General features: G+C 35.0%; 2 protein-coding genes across 3 annotated transcripts; one reads left to right on the top strand and one right to left on the bottom strand.

The window, feature by feature from the left end:
- The first annotated feature begins 8,532 nt into the window (after positions 1 to 8,532).
- Positions 8,533 to 10,695, top strand: LOC145012447 (putative protein phosphatase 2C 65). The gene is made up of 5 exons (XM_078971250.1): positions 8,533 to 9,018; positions 9,099 to 9,431; positions 9,640 to 9,754; positions 9,883 to 10,106; positions 10,197 to 10,695. The coding sequence occupies exons 1-5, from the start codon at positions 8,794 to 8,796 to the stop codon at positions 10,425 to 10,427; spliced, it is 1,128 nt and encodes a 375-aa protein (XP_078827376.1). The 5' UTR covers positions 8,533 to 8,793; the 3' UTR covers positions 10,428 to 10,695.
- Positions 10,696 to 11,813: 1,118 nt separating this feature from the next.
- LOC145012331 (influenza virus NS1A-binding protein) lies at positions 11,814 to 18,023 on the bottom strand. Of its 2 annotated transcripts, none has more exons than XM_078971126.1 (11): positions 17,669 to 18,023; positions 17,217 to 17,345; positions 16,919 to 17,100; positions 16,261 to 16,806; positions 16,041 to 16,139; positions 14,821 to 15,130; positions 13,545 to 13,744; positions 13,390 to 13,466; positions 13,204 to 13,305; positions 12,369 to 12,555; positions 11,814 to 12,292 (listed from the first exon to the last, which is right to left on the bottom strand). In XM_078971126.1, the coding sequence occupies exons 2-11, from the start codon at positions 17,332 to 17,334 to the stop codon at positions 12,203 to 12,205; spliced, it is 1,911 nt and encodes a 636-aa protein (XP_078827252.1). In that variant the 5' UTR covers positions 17,335 to 17,345; positions 17,669 to 18,023; the 3' UTR covers positions 11,814 to 12,202. The 2 variants fall into 2 exon arrangements, with proteins under 2 accessions (XP_078827252.1, XP_078827253.1); XM_078971127.1 differs by having other exon boundaries at positions 17,835 to 18,022.
- Between the last annotated feature and the right edge of the window lie 237 nt (positions 18,024 to 18,260).

The raw sequence follows: 18,260 nt of genomic DNA, 5'->3' as shown, positions 1-18,260 counted from the left end.
CCCTATGGACGATTTTGGCTTATCCAAGCCCTAGAAATCATCCATCCTATCTAGGATAAGGATTTATAGTCTAAAGTTTAACTATCAAACAATTGACAGTTTATACCCTCTTATTTAATTAATCTCTTTAAGTCACCAAATTAATTCCAATTAATCTATGACTTATATTAATCAAATAGCCATATATTATTCCTTATAATATTTACTCTCTTTTAACAAATCATCCATCAAGTTGCTATGGTGAAGGCAACCCAAAAGGACCATGCACAACCGGATCAAATACTTGCCTAATATAGTTGCAGCCTTAGACACTATTCCAACAGTCTCCCACTTGGATAAGTCTAGTAACTATACAAGTACAATTCGGTTTGCAATCGTAGCTCTCAAAGACGCTATCAAACTCTGATCTAATCAATCTTGTCCTTTAGATAAGGGATCGTACAGTCCTCTATTAGATATCATGCTGACAATCCTATGGAATGGTTAGTCAAGCATTTAGATTTCTCGATCTCTGATTTATTTGACATAGAACTTAATCAAACATATCAATTCAGTTCTGACCGAGCCCGGCACATAAGTCAAATCAAATCATCGAGTGGCCAAGATATCTCTTCTATCCTCTTAGTATAAAATTTACAGATAAACTTCGACTTATATGCATTTACTTATTCATTAACCAACTATACACAACAATGCGTTTTATAACACCAAGTTACTGATGCGTTTTCGCATTATCAATGCATAATCAATTAACAAATAATAAATCATATATCTAGGTTTTAAGACTATATGATATTATCGTCTTGCGATCACCTTTTATATCGTATTCCATAAATTGATTCCAGCAAGCGCGGGTTTATTCCAATGCTCAAAACCAGTTCATAAGCACTCATGAACGTTGCAGCAACCCTTGCTATGTCTAACACCATTTAGACATTCTACACACCAATTCATGACAATCTTCATTCATATATACTCCCAACATATGAACGATTGTGGACCATTTGAATAATTCGATTATTCCTAATAAACTCAATTATTCTGGAAGTCAAAACATGCAAAGTGAAACAATAGTTAAACAATTAACATGTGACAGTAACTTTACTCATAAATAAAACTCCTTTATTTAATCATCAAATGTTAATTACATTTATCTATTATACGTTTCTAATACTATCTAATCTATACTAATATCATCCTTCAGCCCAATACTCCTAGCATGCTGCAAGTGCTTAACCCTACTCAGTCCCTTCGTAAGCGGATCTGCTGGGTTATCTTCTGATGATATCCTCTTCACTACGAGTTTTCCTTCTTCTACACGATGTCTAATGAAGTGATATTTTCTGTCGATATGTCGAGATCTACCATGATCCCTTGGTTCCTTGGTCAAGGCAACCGCACCTTCGTTATCACAGAAAATCTCCATGGGCTCCTTTATGGCCGGCACAACTCCAAGATCACCAATGAAGTTCTTTAGCCATATTGCCTCCTTCGACGCTTCGCTCGCTGCGATGTACTCTGATTCGCACGTTGAATCAGCTACGGTTTCTTTCTTGGAACTTTTCCATGTCACTGCTCCTCCATTTAGGGTAAAGACCCAGCCCGACTGCGAACGATAGTTGTCCCTGTCGGTCTGAAAGCTGGCGTCACTATACCCTTGCACCTTCAAGTCATCACTCCCTCCGAGGACTAAGAACCATTCCTTCGTCCTCCGAAGGTACTTAAGGATGTTTTTCACCGCAATCCAATGTGGTTTGCCAGGGTTCCCTTGATATCTGCTAACCATGCTCAAAGCGAAGGCTACATCAGGGCGAGTACAAGTCATAGCGTACATGATTGAGCCAACTGCGGAAGCGTATGGTACTTGGCTCATTTCTGCTATCTCAGCTTCGGTACTTGGACTTTGAGTCTTACTCAACTTGGCATTTCCTTGTATCGGTAATTCTCCCTTCTTTGAGTTTTCCATACTAAAACATTTTAGTACCTTCTCTAAGTAAGTATTCTGACTAAGTCCAATTAGTCTCTTACTTCTTTCTCTTACTATCCTTATTCCTAAAATGTAAGAAGCCTCTCCGAGGTCCTTCATAGCGAAACACTTCCCGAGCCAGGACTTGACTTCCTGCAAAGTCGGGATGTTGTTTCCTATGAGTAATATGTCATCGACATATAGAATGAGAAAGCTTACTATACTCCCACTGGCTTTGACATATACACAAGATTCGTCTTCGCTTCGTACAAATTCAAACTCTTTGACTTTCTCATCGAAGCAAAGATTCCATCTGCGAGACGCTTGCTTAAGTCCATAAATGGACTTTTCAAGCTTACACACTCTATTCGGATGCTTCGGATCCACAAACCCCTCTGGCTGAGCCATGTAAACATCCTCATCCAACTTTCCGTTAAGGAAAGTGGTCTTGACATCCATTTGCCAAATCTCATAATCATGAAATGCGGCAATTGCTAGCATCACTCTAATAGATTTAATCTTCGCAACTGGTGAGAAGGTCTCATCATAGTCAACTCCAGGAGTTTGAGTAAAGCCCTTTGCGACCAATCGCGCCTCATATGTGTGTACGTTCCCATCCACGTCGGTCTTCTTTTTGAAGATCCATTTGCACCCAACGGTCTTACGTTCGGGCACATAATCAACCAAATTCCAAACTTGGTTATCGTACATGGATTGGATCTCGCTATCCATTGCCTCTTTCCATTTCGCAGACTCTGGGCCTGCCATGGCTTCCTTATATCTATTAGGTTCATCAAGATTTACTAGTGTACCATCACTAATATACGTGTCCCCTTCAGTAGTAATATGAAAACCATAAAACTGGGGATGAACTCTAACTCTATCGGAACGTCTGAGAGGTAAGGATTCGTCAATCGGTTCAACCGGAGTTTCCTCCTCGGGTTGAATGCCAGCGGTAGAGGTTCCTTCATCTATCGACTCTTGAATCTCTTCAAGTTCGATTTGCCTCCCACTGTCTCCTTGGCTTATGAGTTCTCGCTCTCGGAAAACTCCTCTCCTCGCAACAAAAACAACATTGTCTTTCGGTCTATAGAAGAGATATCCAAAGGATGTTTGCGGGTAGCCGACGAAAATACATCGCTCACTTCGAGGTTCAAGCTTGTTGTGAGTATCTCGTCTTACGAAAGCCACGCAACCCCAAACCTTGATATGTGCCAACGAGGGAGCTTTCCCTATCCACATCTCGTGAGGTGTTTTGGCAACATTCTTAGTAGGGACTCGGTTAAGGATATAGGCGGCAGTCTCTAAGGCATACCCCCAAAAGAAGATAGGTAGTGAAGCACGACTCATCATAGAGCGAACCATATCCAATAAGGTTCGATTACGCCTTTCTGCCACACCATTCAACTGCGGTGTCCTAGGAGGCGTCAATTGCGAAACTATTCCACACTCCTTGAGATAATCGTGGAATTCAAGACTTAGGTACTCTCCTCCTCGATCGGATCGAAGCATCTTGATTTTCCTGCCCAATTGATTCTCCACTTCATTCTTGAACTCTTTGAACTTTTCAAAGGTGTCTGACTTTTGCTTGATTAAGTAGATATACCCATATCTACTATAGTCATCGGTAAAAGTCACATAGAAGCGGTTCCCATCCTTCGTGGTTGATCTAAAGGGTCCACATACATCGGTATGTATTAGGTCCAATAGCCCCTCACCCCTTTCACAAGTACTCGTGAAGGGTGACTTAGTCATCTTTCCAAGTAAACAAGACTCGCATGTGTCATCTTCCCTAAGGTCGAATGACTCCAACACTCCATCCTTTTTGAGTTGTGCTATGCGTTTCTTGTTGACATGTCCAAGACGACAATGCCACAAGGATGCTTTATCCATACTGGTGGAAGAATCAATATTCAAAACATCATTTCCTAAGTTATCAACAATCATAACAGTTTCATATATTCCATTACATGGTATAGCTTCAAAGTAAAAGACACCATTTAGATAAGCCAAAATAGAACCATTCTCATTATTAAAAGAAAATCTAAATCCTTGTCTATATAAACCATGAAATGAAATGATGTTTCTAGCCATTTCTGGCTAATAGCAACAATTGTTCAAATCTAAAACCAAACTATTCCTAAGCACTAAAGAATACACTCCAATCTTGGTCACACGCGACGATCTTCTGTTCCCCATGATTAGACTGATCCTTCCTTGCTCTACATCCCTACTTCTTCTTAGTCCCTGCACATTAGAACAAATGTGATAACCACAACCGGTATCAAGAACCCAAGAAACAGCATGATTAGAATCGTTAGATTTGATTGTGTATATACCTGCGAAAGATGGCTTGATCTTTCCTTCTTTGATCGCTTGCAGGTAATCCGGGCAGCTTCTCTTCCAATGTCCTATCTTGTGGCAGTGGTGGCACTCTACCTCCTTTGGGTTGGAGCGGGGCTTAGCGGGATCAACTTTGGTCCCACTAGAAGAGGCACCATCTCGGGCTTTCACCTTGCGATAGTTATTCGATGAAGCTTTCCTCTTCTTTCCCTTCCCTTGACCAATAGCCAAGACAGGAGCAGCGGATGGATTGGGAGTAGGTGCAACTGACTTGTCCTTGAAGTTGCTCTCAGCGACCCTCAAGAGACCTTGGAGTTTGCTTAGGGTGACCTCTTCTTTGTTCATGTGGTAGGTCATCCTAAATTGGTTGTACATCGGAGGCAAAGAGTGAGGCACCATATCGATCGCCAAGTCTTCACCGAAGTCAACATTTAACTTGCGAAGGCGGTCGACATACCTTTGCATCTTTTGCAGGTGCACGGTAAGAGATTCTCCATGACCCATCTTAGCGGAGATCATGTTAGTGAAAATCTCATAACGCTCTTGTCTCGCGTTTTGGTGGTATCTCTCCAACAAGTCTTGATGCATCTCGTATGGATACATGTCCTCGTAGGACTTTTGGAATTCGGAGTTCATGGTGGCGATCATGATGCAATGTACCTTCGCTGCATCTCGCTCATGAGTTTCAAAGGCGGTGATTTCTTCGGGAGTAGCAACTTCGGGGTTGATTTTCTCGAGCTTCTCATCGAGGACATACTCTTTATCCTCATAGCGAGCAATGGTGCGAATGTATCTTATCCATTCGCTAAAGTTCGTTCCATCGAAGGTGACCTTTTGGCAAAGGCTCATCAATGTGAAAGAACTAGCAGCAGCGTTGTTTGCATTCGACATCTTCAATTAGAAAAAGGACAAAGATAGATTAGAATAATAATCCCTAATTATCACCCAATAAGAAAATTAGGGCTAGGATCCAACAATAACATTTACATACTAGAAAAGGGATGTCGTAATCTAACATGCAAATAAATTGAAGGTAAGTGAATGACGATTCACTAATTCTCCATTACAAAACTTAAACTATTAGTCCTAAGTGTTTTTGAGAATTCCTAGGTTCGGATGAGATTCATTGAAACTATTCAATGGCATGTTTAAATCTCGATATGCCCCTCTCGTTTGTGACTGGGATGCCGAGGATCACAAAGCGGGTGTGAATTACCATGCAAATTCACATGGTGCCTTCATTGTAACGATCATATATTCGATGTGCCGGTAAACCACACACGCTCCATCGAACTATGATAAACAATGAATCACCCTTTGCCACCTTCGCTTAGAACCAATTAGTGTGCCGGTAAACCACACACGCTCCACTAACTTCTTAGCAAGGTGCAAAGTGTAATTTCATGGGATTGCATCAATTCACTTTTCCTAAAGTAACTAAGATTGGGAAATTTTTAAAACGTGTAGTTACTTTATATTTCTTATTATACTTTTAATGAGAAGATGAGGTTGCCCTATCCTACCCGTTCGGCTAACGACCCTCCACCAATCAAGCAAGCGTTGGTGTGAGTGTACACCCATTAAGCGCCATTTTATAGGCTGCAACCTTATACCCACCTTATAGATTGGCTTCGTGAATGAGGCCTACTAACGGTAAAACTAGCATTTAGTTACACATATATATATTATTCTAGTAATATCATATTAGTATAGGGTTGTATTTTAAAACTTTTTCAAAATCTAGGGTTTGAAATTTAAGTTGTCTAAATTAAAACTTTTAATCACAAATATAAATTTCAAAACTTTAGGGTAGGTTTTAAACATTTAAAACATGAAGGATCAAATAACAAATAATTCCAATTAACAATTAATATCCTAATTATCTTTATTTGATTTATCCAAGATTTCTTTTAAGATAATTATCAAAATAATTAATCATTTATCACATAAGGAAATTAAATATTTTATTAGATGATAAATATCTTTAATTAGATCAAGATTATAGTCATATATATCAAAAAACGGATTAGGGTTGATCTAATATGATTAAGGTAAGTTTCCATAAGATAAACATGAAAAAATCCCGGTTTTGCCTAATCCAGACGTCCGGACTCGCCGAGTACACAAAGGGACTCGCCGAGTCAGGCCTACTCGCCGAGTCCACTTTGGAACTCGCCGAGTCCATGACTCATAAACCCAAAATCGAATTTTGCAGGTTTGTTTCAGTTAATCAAGCAACAATTTAAAGAAAACCAAGCTATGCTCTGATACCACTGATGGGTTTTAGCCATAAGAACTTTCCTATGTGCGCATGCAAAACCCTAATGCTTGGATCTAGGCTTTCTAATTAAACATGCTTTGAATCCAAGACTTCAAATGACTAATGAGGTTTAAATAACAACATTGAAATAGATCTAGAATCATACCTTTGGATTCCTTGTTGATCTTGTTGTCTTGGAGCTTCTAGAGTCACAAATGTCACTCCTCTAATGGCTTACAAACACCAATAGCAAGCAAGATGATTTAGGAGAGAGGAGAGGGGAGGAATTCGGCCAGAGTATCTCTACTTTTGATGGTGTGTCGAATTCCCTCACCCCTAGGGTCTATTTATACTTGTAGACTCCTTAAGGATTACAGCTTTAACCCTAATTGGATAACTTAGACTTTAAGTTGATCCATATCCTTTCCTTGATAACCCTATGGACGATTTTGGCTTATCCAAGCCCTAGAAATCATCCATCCTATCTAGGATAAGGATTTATAGTCTAAAGTTTAACTATCAAACAATTGACAGTTTATACCCTCTTATTTAATTAATCTCTTTAAGTCACCAAATTAATTCCAATTAATCTATGACTTATATTAATCAAATAGCCATATATTATTCCTTATAATATTTACTCTCTTTTAATAAATCATCCATCAAGTTGCTATGGTGAAGGCAACCCAAAAGGACCATGCACAACCGGATCAAATACTTGCCTAATATAGTTGCAGCCTTAGACACTATTCCAACAACGCGGTCATACTTAACCAAATGTGTAGCATGGGAGAGTCGGTTTTTGGAGTACTATTGTGTAGAGGATGTGTCTGAACGCGGTCATATTTACAAAGTTTTTAGCAATTTAGAAATTTCATAATGAAATCATTGGAAGGTCAAACCAAGAAAAGCAACTATTTTCAACTTCATAGTAACTCAATTTTTCTAATAGAAGTAATAAATTTATGAGTAATTTTGTAGGTTGGTTCGAAAACCCAATACATGTCATAAACTCTTTGTAATTACTTCATTTGTCTAGCTCCTGGTTAGGCCGATTTTAATATTGGGGATCTTAAATGAACCCCAATGATGGCATATGTATGTATGTACGGCCCATACACCCACACATACATATCTTATCATGGGTTTTTTTAGATAACACCCATTAACATCACCTTTGCTCCAAATGATTATTAAGAAGATTTGTGTGCATACAAACATATGCATATCATACATACATACATGTATGTTTTTATGGACATATATGTACATACATCATTAATTGTCATATATATCTCATCCTTATAACCCGTGAGAATCACGGTTATAAAATTAATTAGATTTTTATAATAAAAAATCAAAATTATTAATCATTTATTTTAAATAAATTACTAATTAAGAGATATTTTTATTAGTTATGTAAAATTATAATCATTAATTCAAAAAATAAGTAAAATTAATTTTTATTATATATTAGACATTTTTTATTTCTGAATTAATGATAACAATAATATAAAATTTAAAATTTAAAACTTAAAATAGAAAATAAATATATTGATAAATAGCATTACATTAATGAGGAGGTCTAATAAATTTTAAATGGAGAATTAATAGATTGACAAGTGGCAACACATTAATTAAGAGATCTAATATGGTGACACATAGCAGAATAAATAGAGCAGAATAACTACTTTTTTATTAGTATAGGATCACGCGATAAACCAAAAGAAGTATGACGTTTGATTTATGCAAATTAATGTTCTTGCTGGGTTATCCATTAAAAGTAACTTAAAGATCGGCTATTGTTTTATCAATATATAAATCCCCCCATTTAAGTATGTATCCTTCGATCGACCTATACAAAAACACCATGAATAATTGCGTAAAATAAGAGGTTCCTAAGCAGGAGAGACGATAAAAAGAAAAATAAAGATGCATGGATCGAAAGAATGGCAAAATTACGGTCATTTTGGTTGTATCTTCAATGACCGTATTCTTTTGCCAACGATCATCATTGTAAGATCATTTTGCACATGCATTCACCTTCAAATCTTCATCCAGATAGAACGATCATCATCTTTTTACCACAACAAAACAAATTTCGTCACTAAAAGAGTCTATAAATAATCTGTTAATATCTCAATCATTGCCTAGGGTTCATCGTATCAATATGTTGTTTTACAAATTCACACTTAATCTTCTTGATTTTTTGTGAATACAAAATATGGGTGCGTGTTGTACATGCCAAACGGGCTTGAGATACCGAAAGGCACCCACGGATGACCATCATGCCAAACCAAAGAACATCAAATCTGAGGATAGCAACCAAGTTATAACTATTGGCGATTATGGGGCTCGTATAAGGTTACAAGGGTCTACAAGCTTTATATCCATGTTCACTCGACAAGGACGAAAAGGGGTCAATCAAGACGCGATAACAGTTTGGGAAGTAAGAATTTGTAAAACCCTAGATTTTGAAGATTTATAATCATGTAAACCTTTAAATTGTATCATCGTACAATTTTTCAGAGCTTTGGTGGCAAAAGGGATATGGTCTATTGCGGTGTATTTGATGGACATGGTCCATTTGGTCACAAAGTATCGTGTTATGTACGCGATACTTTGCCATCGAAACTCTCATGGCTATTTAGAGATTCTGATATTCATGGAAAATCTTGTTCGCATCATGGTCATGGTTCTAAGAAAAAGGTGATAAATATAGACGATAGTAAAGATCCGGTTCTTTCTTCGTGGAAAAAGAGCATTGTTGAATCGTTCAAAGAAATGGATGAAGATCTTGAAGCAAATAAGAGCATAGATAGCTATGGTAGTGGCTCTACATCGGTATCTGTTATTAAACAGGTATCATTGGTGCTTAATATTGTCACTACTCAAAACTCAGGCATTAACGACGAATTTTAAGCAGATTGAATCCTTCAAGACACCGTTAGCGACGGATTCAGTCCGTTCAACTCATCCATCGCTAATGCTCAAAATATTAGTAGTGTCCAAAACTAATAATTGATGTAACATAATTGTTTGGTTTCTCATATAATGGTAGAATTCGTAGGGCGATAACTTGATAATCACAAACTTAGGAGATTCTCGAGCACTCCTTTGCACAAGAAATGGAAATCAACTTCATACACTCCAACTAACAGTCGACTTAAAACCTAACACTAAAGGTAAAATCTTTCTTCCAATACTATAATTGTAGACCCTCAATATGTCCTTTCGCGACACTTGTTTATTTGCGACATTTACATACAAGTTTCCTTTATATGATGATTCGTTATGAATGATCACTAAACAGGCGAATACGAAAGAATAAAGAGTTGTGGTGGGAGAGTACAACCAATGGAACGTGAGTCGAGTGTGTTTAGGGTATGGATGCCGGATCAAGATTGCCCCGGACTTGCAATGTCACGATCTTTCGGGGATTTCTGTATAAAAGATTATGGACTTATATGTATTCCAAATATATACTACCATAAACTAACGAACAGAGATGAATTTGTGGTATTAGCGACGGATGGAGTAAGATCAAGATCAAAACTTTCACATTGTTCGATGTATTACTTCCATAACCCTATTATCATTTTTTGATTTTATGTTAATTTGGTTTAGGTGTGGGATGTGCTAACAAACAACGAGGTGGTAAAAATAGTCGGATCTGTAAGGAACCGATCAATGGCGGCAAGATTTCTAATAGATAAGGCAGTGCGAGCTTGGCGACAGAAGTATCCATCTTCAAAAACCGACGATTGTTCGGTTGTTATTTTGTTTTTTAAGAAACAACGATTTTCTTTAGCAAAATCGGGCCCTGAATTGATCGATTTAAGTGTGGATGATCACTAGAATCTTGATGCAATGAACAACCCTAAAATCGATTGGGGATGATGGTGGCTTTGACATTGCTAAATTACCACATTGAAGGAGATAAAAGTTCGAGAAAGGCAACCATGAAAGCATAACTTCACAAGTGAAGGGCATGTGAAAGATCGATTGATGGACTCAGGGATTCGTTTGGTTTTAGATAGAGTTCCAGATGATAGTGATATAGAAGCAATCTAAACTCGATGAATATATGTACTTGTAGATGAAGAAAAAAGTGGATTATGATGTGTATACATAGGAATTTCACGTCGATTTCACTTTAATATAAACTCGGACTTAACGGTTTTCAAGAGAGAAGTTCTCTCATATCATGATCGTTAAATCAGTTAAATATAATAGAAACACATTTAACTAAGAATGTTCAAAAAAGAAAATTAACCATCCGTGTTCATTCAAATCATTCATTGCTCATAAAGAGAAGAGTACGTATTTGTACATTCAATCGTTAAAGTTTATAAAAAAAATACAAAGAATAAGAACAATGTCAAAAATACCTATGTACTTTTTGATTTGTGTGCCTTAGTTGAGTGTTTTTTTAATGTATAACAAGTATCCCCACTTTCTAGTCTCAAGCATTTAGTTAACACATTTTTGTTTAACAATAAAATATTAGACTATTCATAAATGTTTATTACGGGTGACGACGATGGATTACTTCTTTTTGGTTATTTTTGTGTTGATCGGTTTAAATAAACCGGTTATCTCAATCTAACCTAATATGTTTATTTATCGTATAGATTGATTTGACTGTTTATTTTATCAAATTGGTTGACCTGATTATTTATTTTTATTCTTTTTATAAACCTAACATTTTTAAAAATACGTAAAATTTAAAAACTTCATTAATCTTTCAAATAAAACTACATAAAACTTAAAAACTTCAATAATCGATAAGAATGATTGAAGGCTGATAGTTAGATGACAAAGAAGGAGGAGACATAGTACTTTCAAAAATACTGTAGCGATTAGGGTTTGTTCATAATATGGAAGAGTAGGAGGAGACCGATAGTAACCTTCAAGGTTATGTGAGACAAGAAGAGTAACAAAGTAGGCGACTAAGGATGTAAGGTTGTATCCGATTACGGCTACTACTTGTATCACGTATGTTTTTATTTTCTTCCTAAGCTTTTAATTATTAAAATATTAATTACATATTAATGCTAAACAAATATAACTTGACAAAACTTAAAAATCTTAAACAGGTTAAGAGACTGGAAATTTCAACATTAACCTAACTCAATTACTTAAACATCTTAGATTAATTGATCCATTTAATTAAATGAGTTGAAAATCTTAATTCAACCTACTAATTATTAGGTTGGGTTAGAATTGACTGCTCTAAATATATTAGTTGAAAATCAACAAAATACAATAATAATAAGTCATCTCATCGACAATTTCGAACCGTTATGGTAAAAAAGGATCACAATCCTAACTACAATGCCCTAATTGACCATTTACTACCTCAAACCTTCATGAGCATAAGGTAAAGCTCGACTTAAAATTAATCAATATTTTCTTAGAGAAGCTAAAAGAAATAAAATAGACTCGATCCAAAAACCATAAATTTCTACAAATTTGTTACTTACAATAATTGGCAATATTAGATCATAGCCAAAACCATAAATCTCCCATACGTTACCCTAATACCAATTTACTCCATAAACTCCATACCATAAATCCGACAACATTTTATTAACAAAACCGGTTTAGCGAAAATTAGCCTTTGCTCGTATTCATAGAGCAATAGCCGATAAAAAACACTTTCGCCAAGCAACATTGGAATTTGTCATTTCCCACCCTCGTCCTTCCTTGTAGCATTCAACCTACCATTAATAAAAGCCAACAGTCAGAATCTGAGTCAAATGTTTAAAATACCCTTAGATGATGGAAGCCACTTACAGTGTCGTTGATTTCTTTGCCACTTTTGAGGCCACCAAAAACGTAAATAGAATCTCCGGCGACTGCGGCGGCCGAAAATCCCCGAGGGTGGTTCATTGGCTCTCCGGTCATCCATGATCCGGCTCGAGGATCATAGACTTCTACGGTTGACACCATTGCATCACCATCATAACCTCCTATAACATATCTGCAAATCAACAACAAATTTAGCATTAAGCTATAAATGTAACGATATTTTATTTTTATTTTTTCCGAATTTATGCAACAAAGTGGTTTTTAGATGATATATGAAACCACCAAATATAAAACATTCTCATGATTTGGCACCGGTTAAATGCTTATTTAAGTTACTTTGTTTCACTCTTTTACCAATTTATGAAACAATGTTTCAAGTTTTTACCATTTTATGCAACAATATTTTTCTCTTTTACCACTTTATGCAACAATGTTTCTCTCTATTACCACTTTATACAACAATGATTCACCTTTGTACCCCTTTATGCAAAATGTTTCGCCTTTTTACCATTTTATGCAACAATGATTCGTTCTTTACCAATTTATGTATCAATGTTTCACCTTTTCACCATTTTGTGCAACAATGTTTCACCTTTTTACCATTTTATGCAACCATGTTTCATTCTTTACGAATTTATGCAACAATACATTTCAACTGGTTTATCAAGATACTAACAAAATGTCACATCTTTTTGTCCTAAAACAAAACGTGTTGCACATTTCGTATAAAAAACCACTTTGTTGCATAAATCAGGAAAAAAGTGAAACATTGTTAAATTAATACACATTTAACATGTGAAAAAAATATCATAAGCCTTACAATTTTTCATTCAAAACAACCATAGAAGGGCATCCCCTCACTGAACTCATGCTCGCTATTTTCTTCCAAGAATGTTCTCTGGGATCAAATCTTTCAGCAGTCCTGCAGACATAACAAAATTTCCACATAATAAGAAGAAGGGTATTCATGTCTTTTTCACATTAAGAATGCCTTAAGATGAAGTACCTCAAGTAGTAGTTTTCATCATAACCACCAACAGCATAAAGTGCCCCATTAAGTTCAGCAGCAGCCAAAGCAAACCTCTGAAAGAACATATGTACAGTTTTTCTATTACTTATATAATTTCATGTTAAAATTTTATAAATAAAAAAAAAATTAACCTTTTGAAGCATGGAGCGTGTTGGAATCCAAGAGCCGATATCAAAATCCAACATCTCAACAGCTGAATAGCATTCAACACCATTTCCACCACCAACTGCATAAATTTTATCATTCACAGTAGCTCCACCAAGACTTCCATTTTTCCTACTTAATGGAGGGCAAATTGTCCACTGATTTGCTCCCGGATTATATGATTCAGCTTCACATTCACAAACAAAAAAAATAAACAATTATTACTTATAAGACAAGTGTGAAGAGATAATGAAGATCCTGTTGTCCCAGGAGAAAAACAGGACTGAACAAGGGTATTTACGTCTTTTACACACAAAATAAATCCAGAAAAAGTCATGGGACAAAAAGCTGCAATTTTTGTCCCAATACACTGTTGTGCATCCACTACATCATGTTATTTTAGATAGGAGGTAGTTTGGGAAATTAACAAATAAAGATCATCTTACTAATGCAAGGAGAATTAGGGGTATTTTGGGCATTTCATATTATTAGTTTGTTATGTCAGATAGTATAAGAGGGTAGTGGATAGGGAGAGTGAGGGATCTATCAATCTTTTAGCGAAATCTGGAATATATTCCTCGGGAGATTGGCTATCTCGAATCAGCTAAACTATCATTTGTTCTTGTAATCTTTTGGGTATTATAGAGTGTTTTTCAATCAATATTCGAACCATTTGGTTGATTTTATGTTATTGAATCTGTTCTTATAAGTCCAGCTCATAACATACACCAATGCACAATAACCTTTCTAGGGCTATTTTTTATGATGAGGATAAGAAGGGCATTAACGTCTTTTACACACATGAAAGATCAAGAGAATGTCTTTATCCCACTTTTTTGAATGGGACAAAAAAACTTCATTTTTTTATCCTATTGATATCGATTTCAGTCCCAGTCCAATGCACAATAACCTTTCTTTGGCTATTTTTAATGATGAGGATAAGAAGAGCATTAACGTCTTTTACACACAAAAATGATCAAGAGACAATCTTTGTCCCACCTTTTTGAATAGGACATAAAGCTATAATTTATATCTCATTGACATCAATCTGAGTCTCAATCCAATGCATGTCAAGCATTCTAGGGCTATTTTCCATGATGAAAAAGATAAGTAGGGGTATTCACGTCTTTTTCACACACAAAAGTTCAATCGCGGGTCCCAGTCTAAACATGTCCCACCTTTTTAAATCAAACAAAAAACTGCACTTTTTGTCTCATTCACATCAGTCTGAGTCCAATGCATACCAAACACAGTAAGTAATACCTGTATCGAACCACTGACCAGATGTCCCACCACCAAACACGAAAATATCACCATCTAACTTTGTGATAGCTGCATAACATCTTTCACCATTCATGGGCTCAAGAGGTCTAGTCATAATTTGTGAAGGTGTAAAGCAATCTAATGATGATAACCATGATACACCATCATATCCACCAACAAGAAGGATCGAATTATCAACCGAATTCATTCCATTATCTCCTTTTATTTCATAAAACTCTTGACTATCTACAGATGTTTCAACAATGTGGCACAGATCTTTTAGGTTCTTGATTTCCATTTCCGCTTCAGCCTGAAAAAAGTATCATAACATACAAAAATAAAAAAAAGTTATTAATATTCATATTTGATAATTGATACTACACCATTCCAAGAATTTTTGTTTTTTTTTATTATATGAATATGTCATGAAGACAGTTGTTACTATTTCTGCAAAAAGGTTATTCTTTCGGACAGTGTCCCACTATGTGGCTAACATGGGTTTATGAATTTAATAGTATTACTTATAGGGTTTTATGTGGAAAAGTTTCATTATTTTGGGAAATTTTTGATAAAGTCGTAATTTCTTTTAACAGAAAAATCCTGATTATTTAATATTTTGTCCAAATTAACAAAAAAGTCTTTTTTTTATATTTTAACAGGAAAGGAATATATGCACAAAAGTCAAATTATTTTGGGAAACTTTCGATAAAGTCATAAATGTTATTTTTTTAACAGAAAAGTCCAGATCATTTAACTTTTTGGCCAAATTAACGAAAAAGTCATTTTTTGTATTTTAACAGGAAATGACAGATTATGTGATTTTCCCAAAATAATGGGACTTTTCTTTTCATAAAAAAAAAAAAAAAAAAAACAAAAAAAAAAAAAAAACATTTAGGACTTTATCAAAAAATTTCCCAAAATAATGGGATTTTTCTGCATAAAACGCTTAGTTATATTAGTTTGATTATTAATTTATAGAAGAAAGTAAAAATATTTTGTGATTCCTAATTTAATATAAAAAAATATACAATTCTTATAAATCATTTAGAAATCCAAAACATCCTAAATATATTTTTTTACAAAAAACTTTGTTACAAGCCTTAATTATTGTAGTTTTGGTGAATAAAATTCTTAATTTAAATATATACATAAGTTAATAAAGATCCTATAAATGAATTAAACTTCAAGATTCTTTAGATATAAAAAAAAAAAAAAAATACCAGATTCTGCTCCATATAAGCAATCTTCTTTTCCAAATGAACAATCTTGTCATTTTGTGCTATTTTACACACCATCAAATCTTCAACTTTTTGAATCAACTAAAATCCACCAAAAAACAACAAACTTTTTAGATATTATTATCACCAAGAACAATGCAAAACACAAAAAAATATATATATATATAAACAATCATATTTATACTTTATAAATTTATATAACCTGAGCAATGACAGGATGATCATTGGATAAAGAACCAACATTCTCCACACTCATATCTTTCACAACAACAACAGACTCATCTTTTCGGTCAGCAGAAGAAGGTCGGGCAGCAACTTTGGGCAGCATATCATTCACAACAGAAGTAACATTTTCATGTTTTTCAGAATTTTTACGCTTTAAAGCAAGTTCTTTAAGCTTCATACATATAGCTTCCTTCTCATTAGCAATGTTGAAAGTCTTGATATCTTTTACATTGTTAGGCAAACTCTTGGAACTATTTAAATTCCCAGTGACTTCTAGGGGCATATAGGGTACACGTTCATTTTCTAAAGACAAAAATGTTTTTGGTTTTGTTGTACCATGTGGAATAAGTGTTGTACATGGACCCGAAAAAGCTTGAGATGATAATAAAGATAATAACCGATTTGTTTGAGCATGATCTAATTCAAACCAGAAGAGATTCTGAGCATAGTAGTTGTCCATAATTATTGGTTTGAATTGAATCTCTGTTAATGGTTTGCATTGCAGCTTTACTCGGATTTGAACCTGATTTAAAACATCAAGTTTTCAAATTTCAATGACAAGTATGATGAGGGTATTTGTGTCTTTTTGTCTAAGTCCAATGTGTGTCAAAGACAGTACAACTTATACAGTGTACCTGAGAAGGATATGGTGTTCTTTGTGATCCATCACTATTCCATGCATAAGGGTCAATGTTCATTTGACCAGAGCTTGCAGCTTCAAAGATGCCTAGTAATGTTCTATCTGTATAGTTGAAGAGAAATAGTGGGAGACCAGGGTCGATTTTTTTCACATACACAAAGTGTTGATGTGGTAAACCTGTTATAAATTTGTAATTTGTATTAGTAAGGAATTAAGAATTGAAGCTTTTTTTGTGGTTTTGATATGGGATTTGAGTAGAAAAGATTGATTGTAAGTGGAGTTTTGGGACTTACCAAAGAGTTGCTTTGAAATACATTCTTTGATTGTTGTCTTTTTGGCACCAAAAATTACTCCACCAAGTTGGGTTTTACCTAAATTTCTAGTGCTTGAATAACCATAATCTGAACCCATTGATGGCGCTCCTAGAAAAAATTGAGGGGAAAATTTGGTTTAGACATTTTAACAAACAGATAATGTGCACATGTAACTGATCAGAAGAAATTGCATTTCGATTCTCGCAGAACCCACAAAAAAAAATCGAGAAAGAAACACATGAAATGGAACGAAATCACATTTGTTAACATAAACTTATCAATCAACGATTGTAGCATTGTCGAATGCAGGATCAAAACACCCATGAAACCGATGAATCGTTAGTATGAAGACCATCACAAGGAGTACCCAGGAAGAAAAGAAAATAGCGAATTCTCGACATATTGAGTAAACAATCAAACAAGAAACTTACACTTGAACATATTAATCATCAAGGAGATCAATTTTCGAATGAACAAAAAAGCAAACACATTCGGTAACTTGATCGAAACCCTTTCAGGAACTTAAAACCCTTGTGCGAGAAATCCCAGAAAAATATCATTCAAAAACAAAACCGAAATGAATTCGCAAACAGATACCTTCAACCCACGAATCACTTGTGTTAATTTACTACTTAGAGAGAGTTTGTTTTGATGAGATTGTTGAGTGCAAAGGAAGCGCGAAACTGCGAGGAACTTGGGCAAGAAGCACTGTTCTATATATAGCATAAAGGTTGATGCTTTAAAGGTTGTACATGATGCAAAGATTGTTGAAATGACATTTGTGCTTATTTGCAAGTATTTTAGAATACTATATGAGTTTGCTATGCGAGAATATGTTCATAAAATATAATAGAACATTCTGTTACATGTGATTATCTCCTCAGTTTAAAATGTGTATAGAATTTCAATCGTCTATAATATTATAAACATATTATTATCAACTAGTGATTAAACTCTTATAATAGTTCTTTTTGGTATAAATATATGATTTCATAATAATTTTTTATTTTAGTTTTGTGAAAT

This window comes from Lactuca saligna, chromosome 8 (genome assembly GCF_052625555.1).
Source record: "Lactuca saligna cultivar CGN05327 chromosome 8, ASM5262555v1, whole genome shotgun sequence".
Classification (NCBI taxonomy): domain Eukaryota; kingdom Viridiplantae; phylum Streptophyta; class Magnoliopsida; order Asterales; family Asteraceae; genus Lactuca; species Lactuca saligna.
This window is presented reverse-complemented; position numbering and strand designations above follow the sequence as displayed.

Bases quoted from the DNA above. Each gene is read 5' to 3' on its own strand.
- LOC145012447 (XM_078971250.1), top strand. From the start codon at position 8,794: ATGGGTGCGTGTTGTACATGCCAAACGGGCTTGAGATACCGAAAGGCA. The intron at 9,755-9,882 runs GTAAAATCTTTC...ATCACTAAACAG, and splicing joins CTTAAAACCTAACACTAAAG to GCGAATACGAAAGAATAAAG. The intron at 10,107-10,196 runs GTAAGATCAAGA...AATTTGGTTTAG, and splicing joins TGGTATTAGCGACGGATGGA to GTGTGGGATGTGCTAACAAA.
- LOC145012331 (XM_078971126.1), bottom strand. From the start codon at position 17,334: ATGGGTTCAGATTATGGTTATTCAAGCACTAGAAATTTAGGTAAAACC. The intron at 17,101-17,216 runs GTAAGTCCCAAA...AATTTATAACAG, and splicing joins TATTTCAAAGCAACTCTTTG to GTTTACCACATCAACACTTT. The intron at 16,807-16,918 runs GTACACTGTATA...GTTTTAAATCAG, and splicing joins GAACACCATATCCTTCTCAG to GTTCAAATCCGAGTAAAGCT.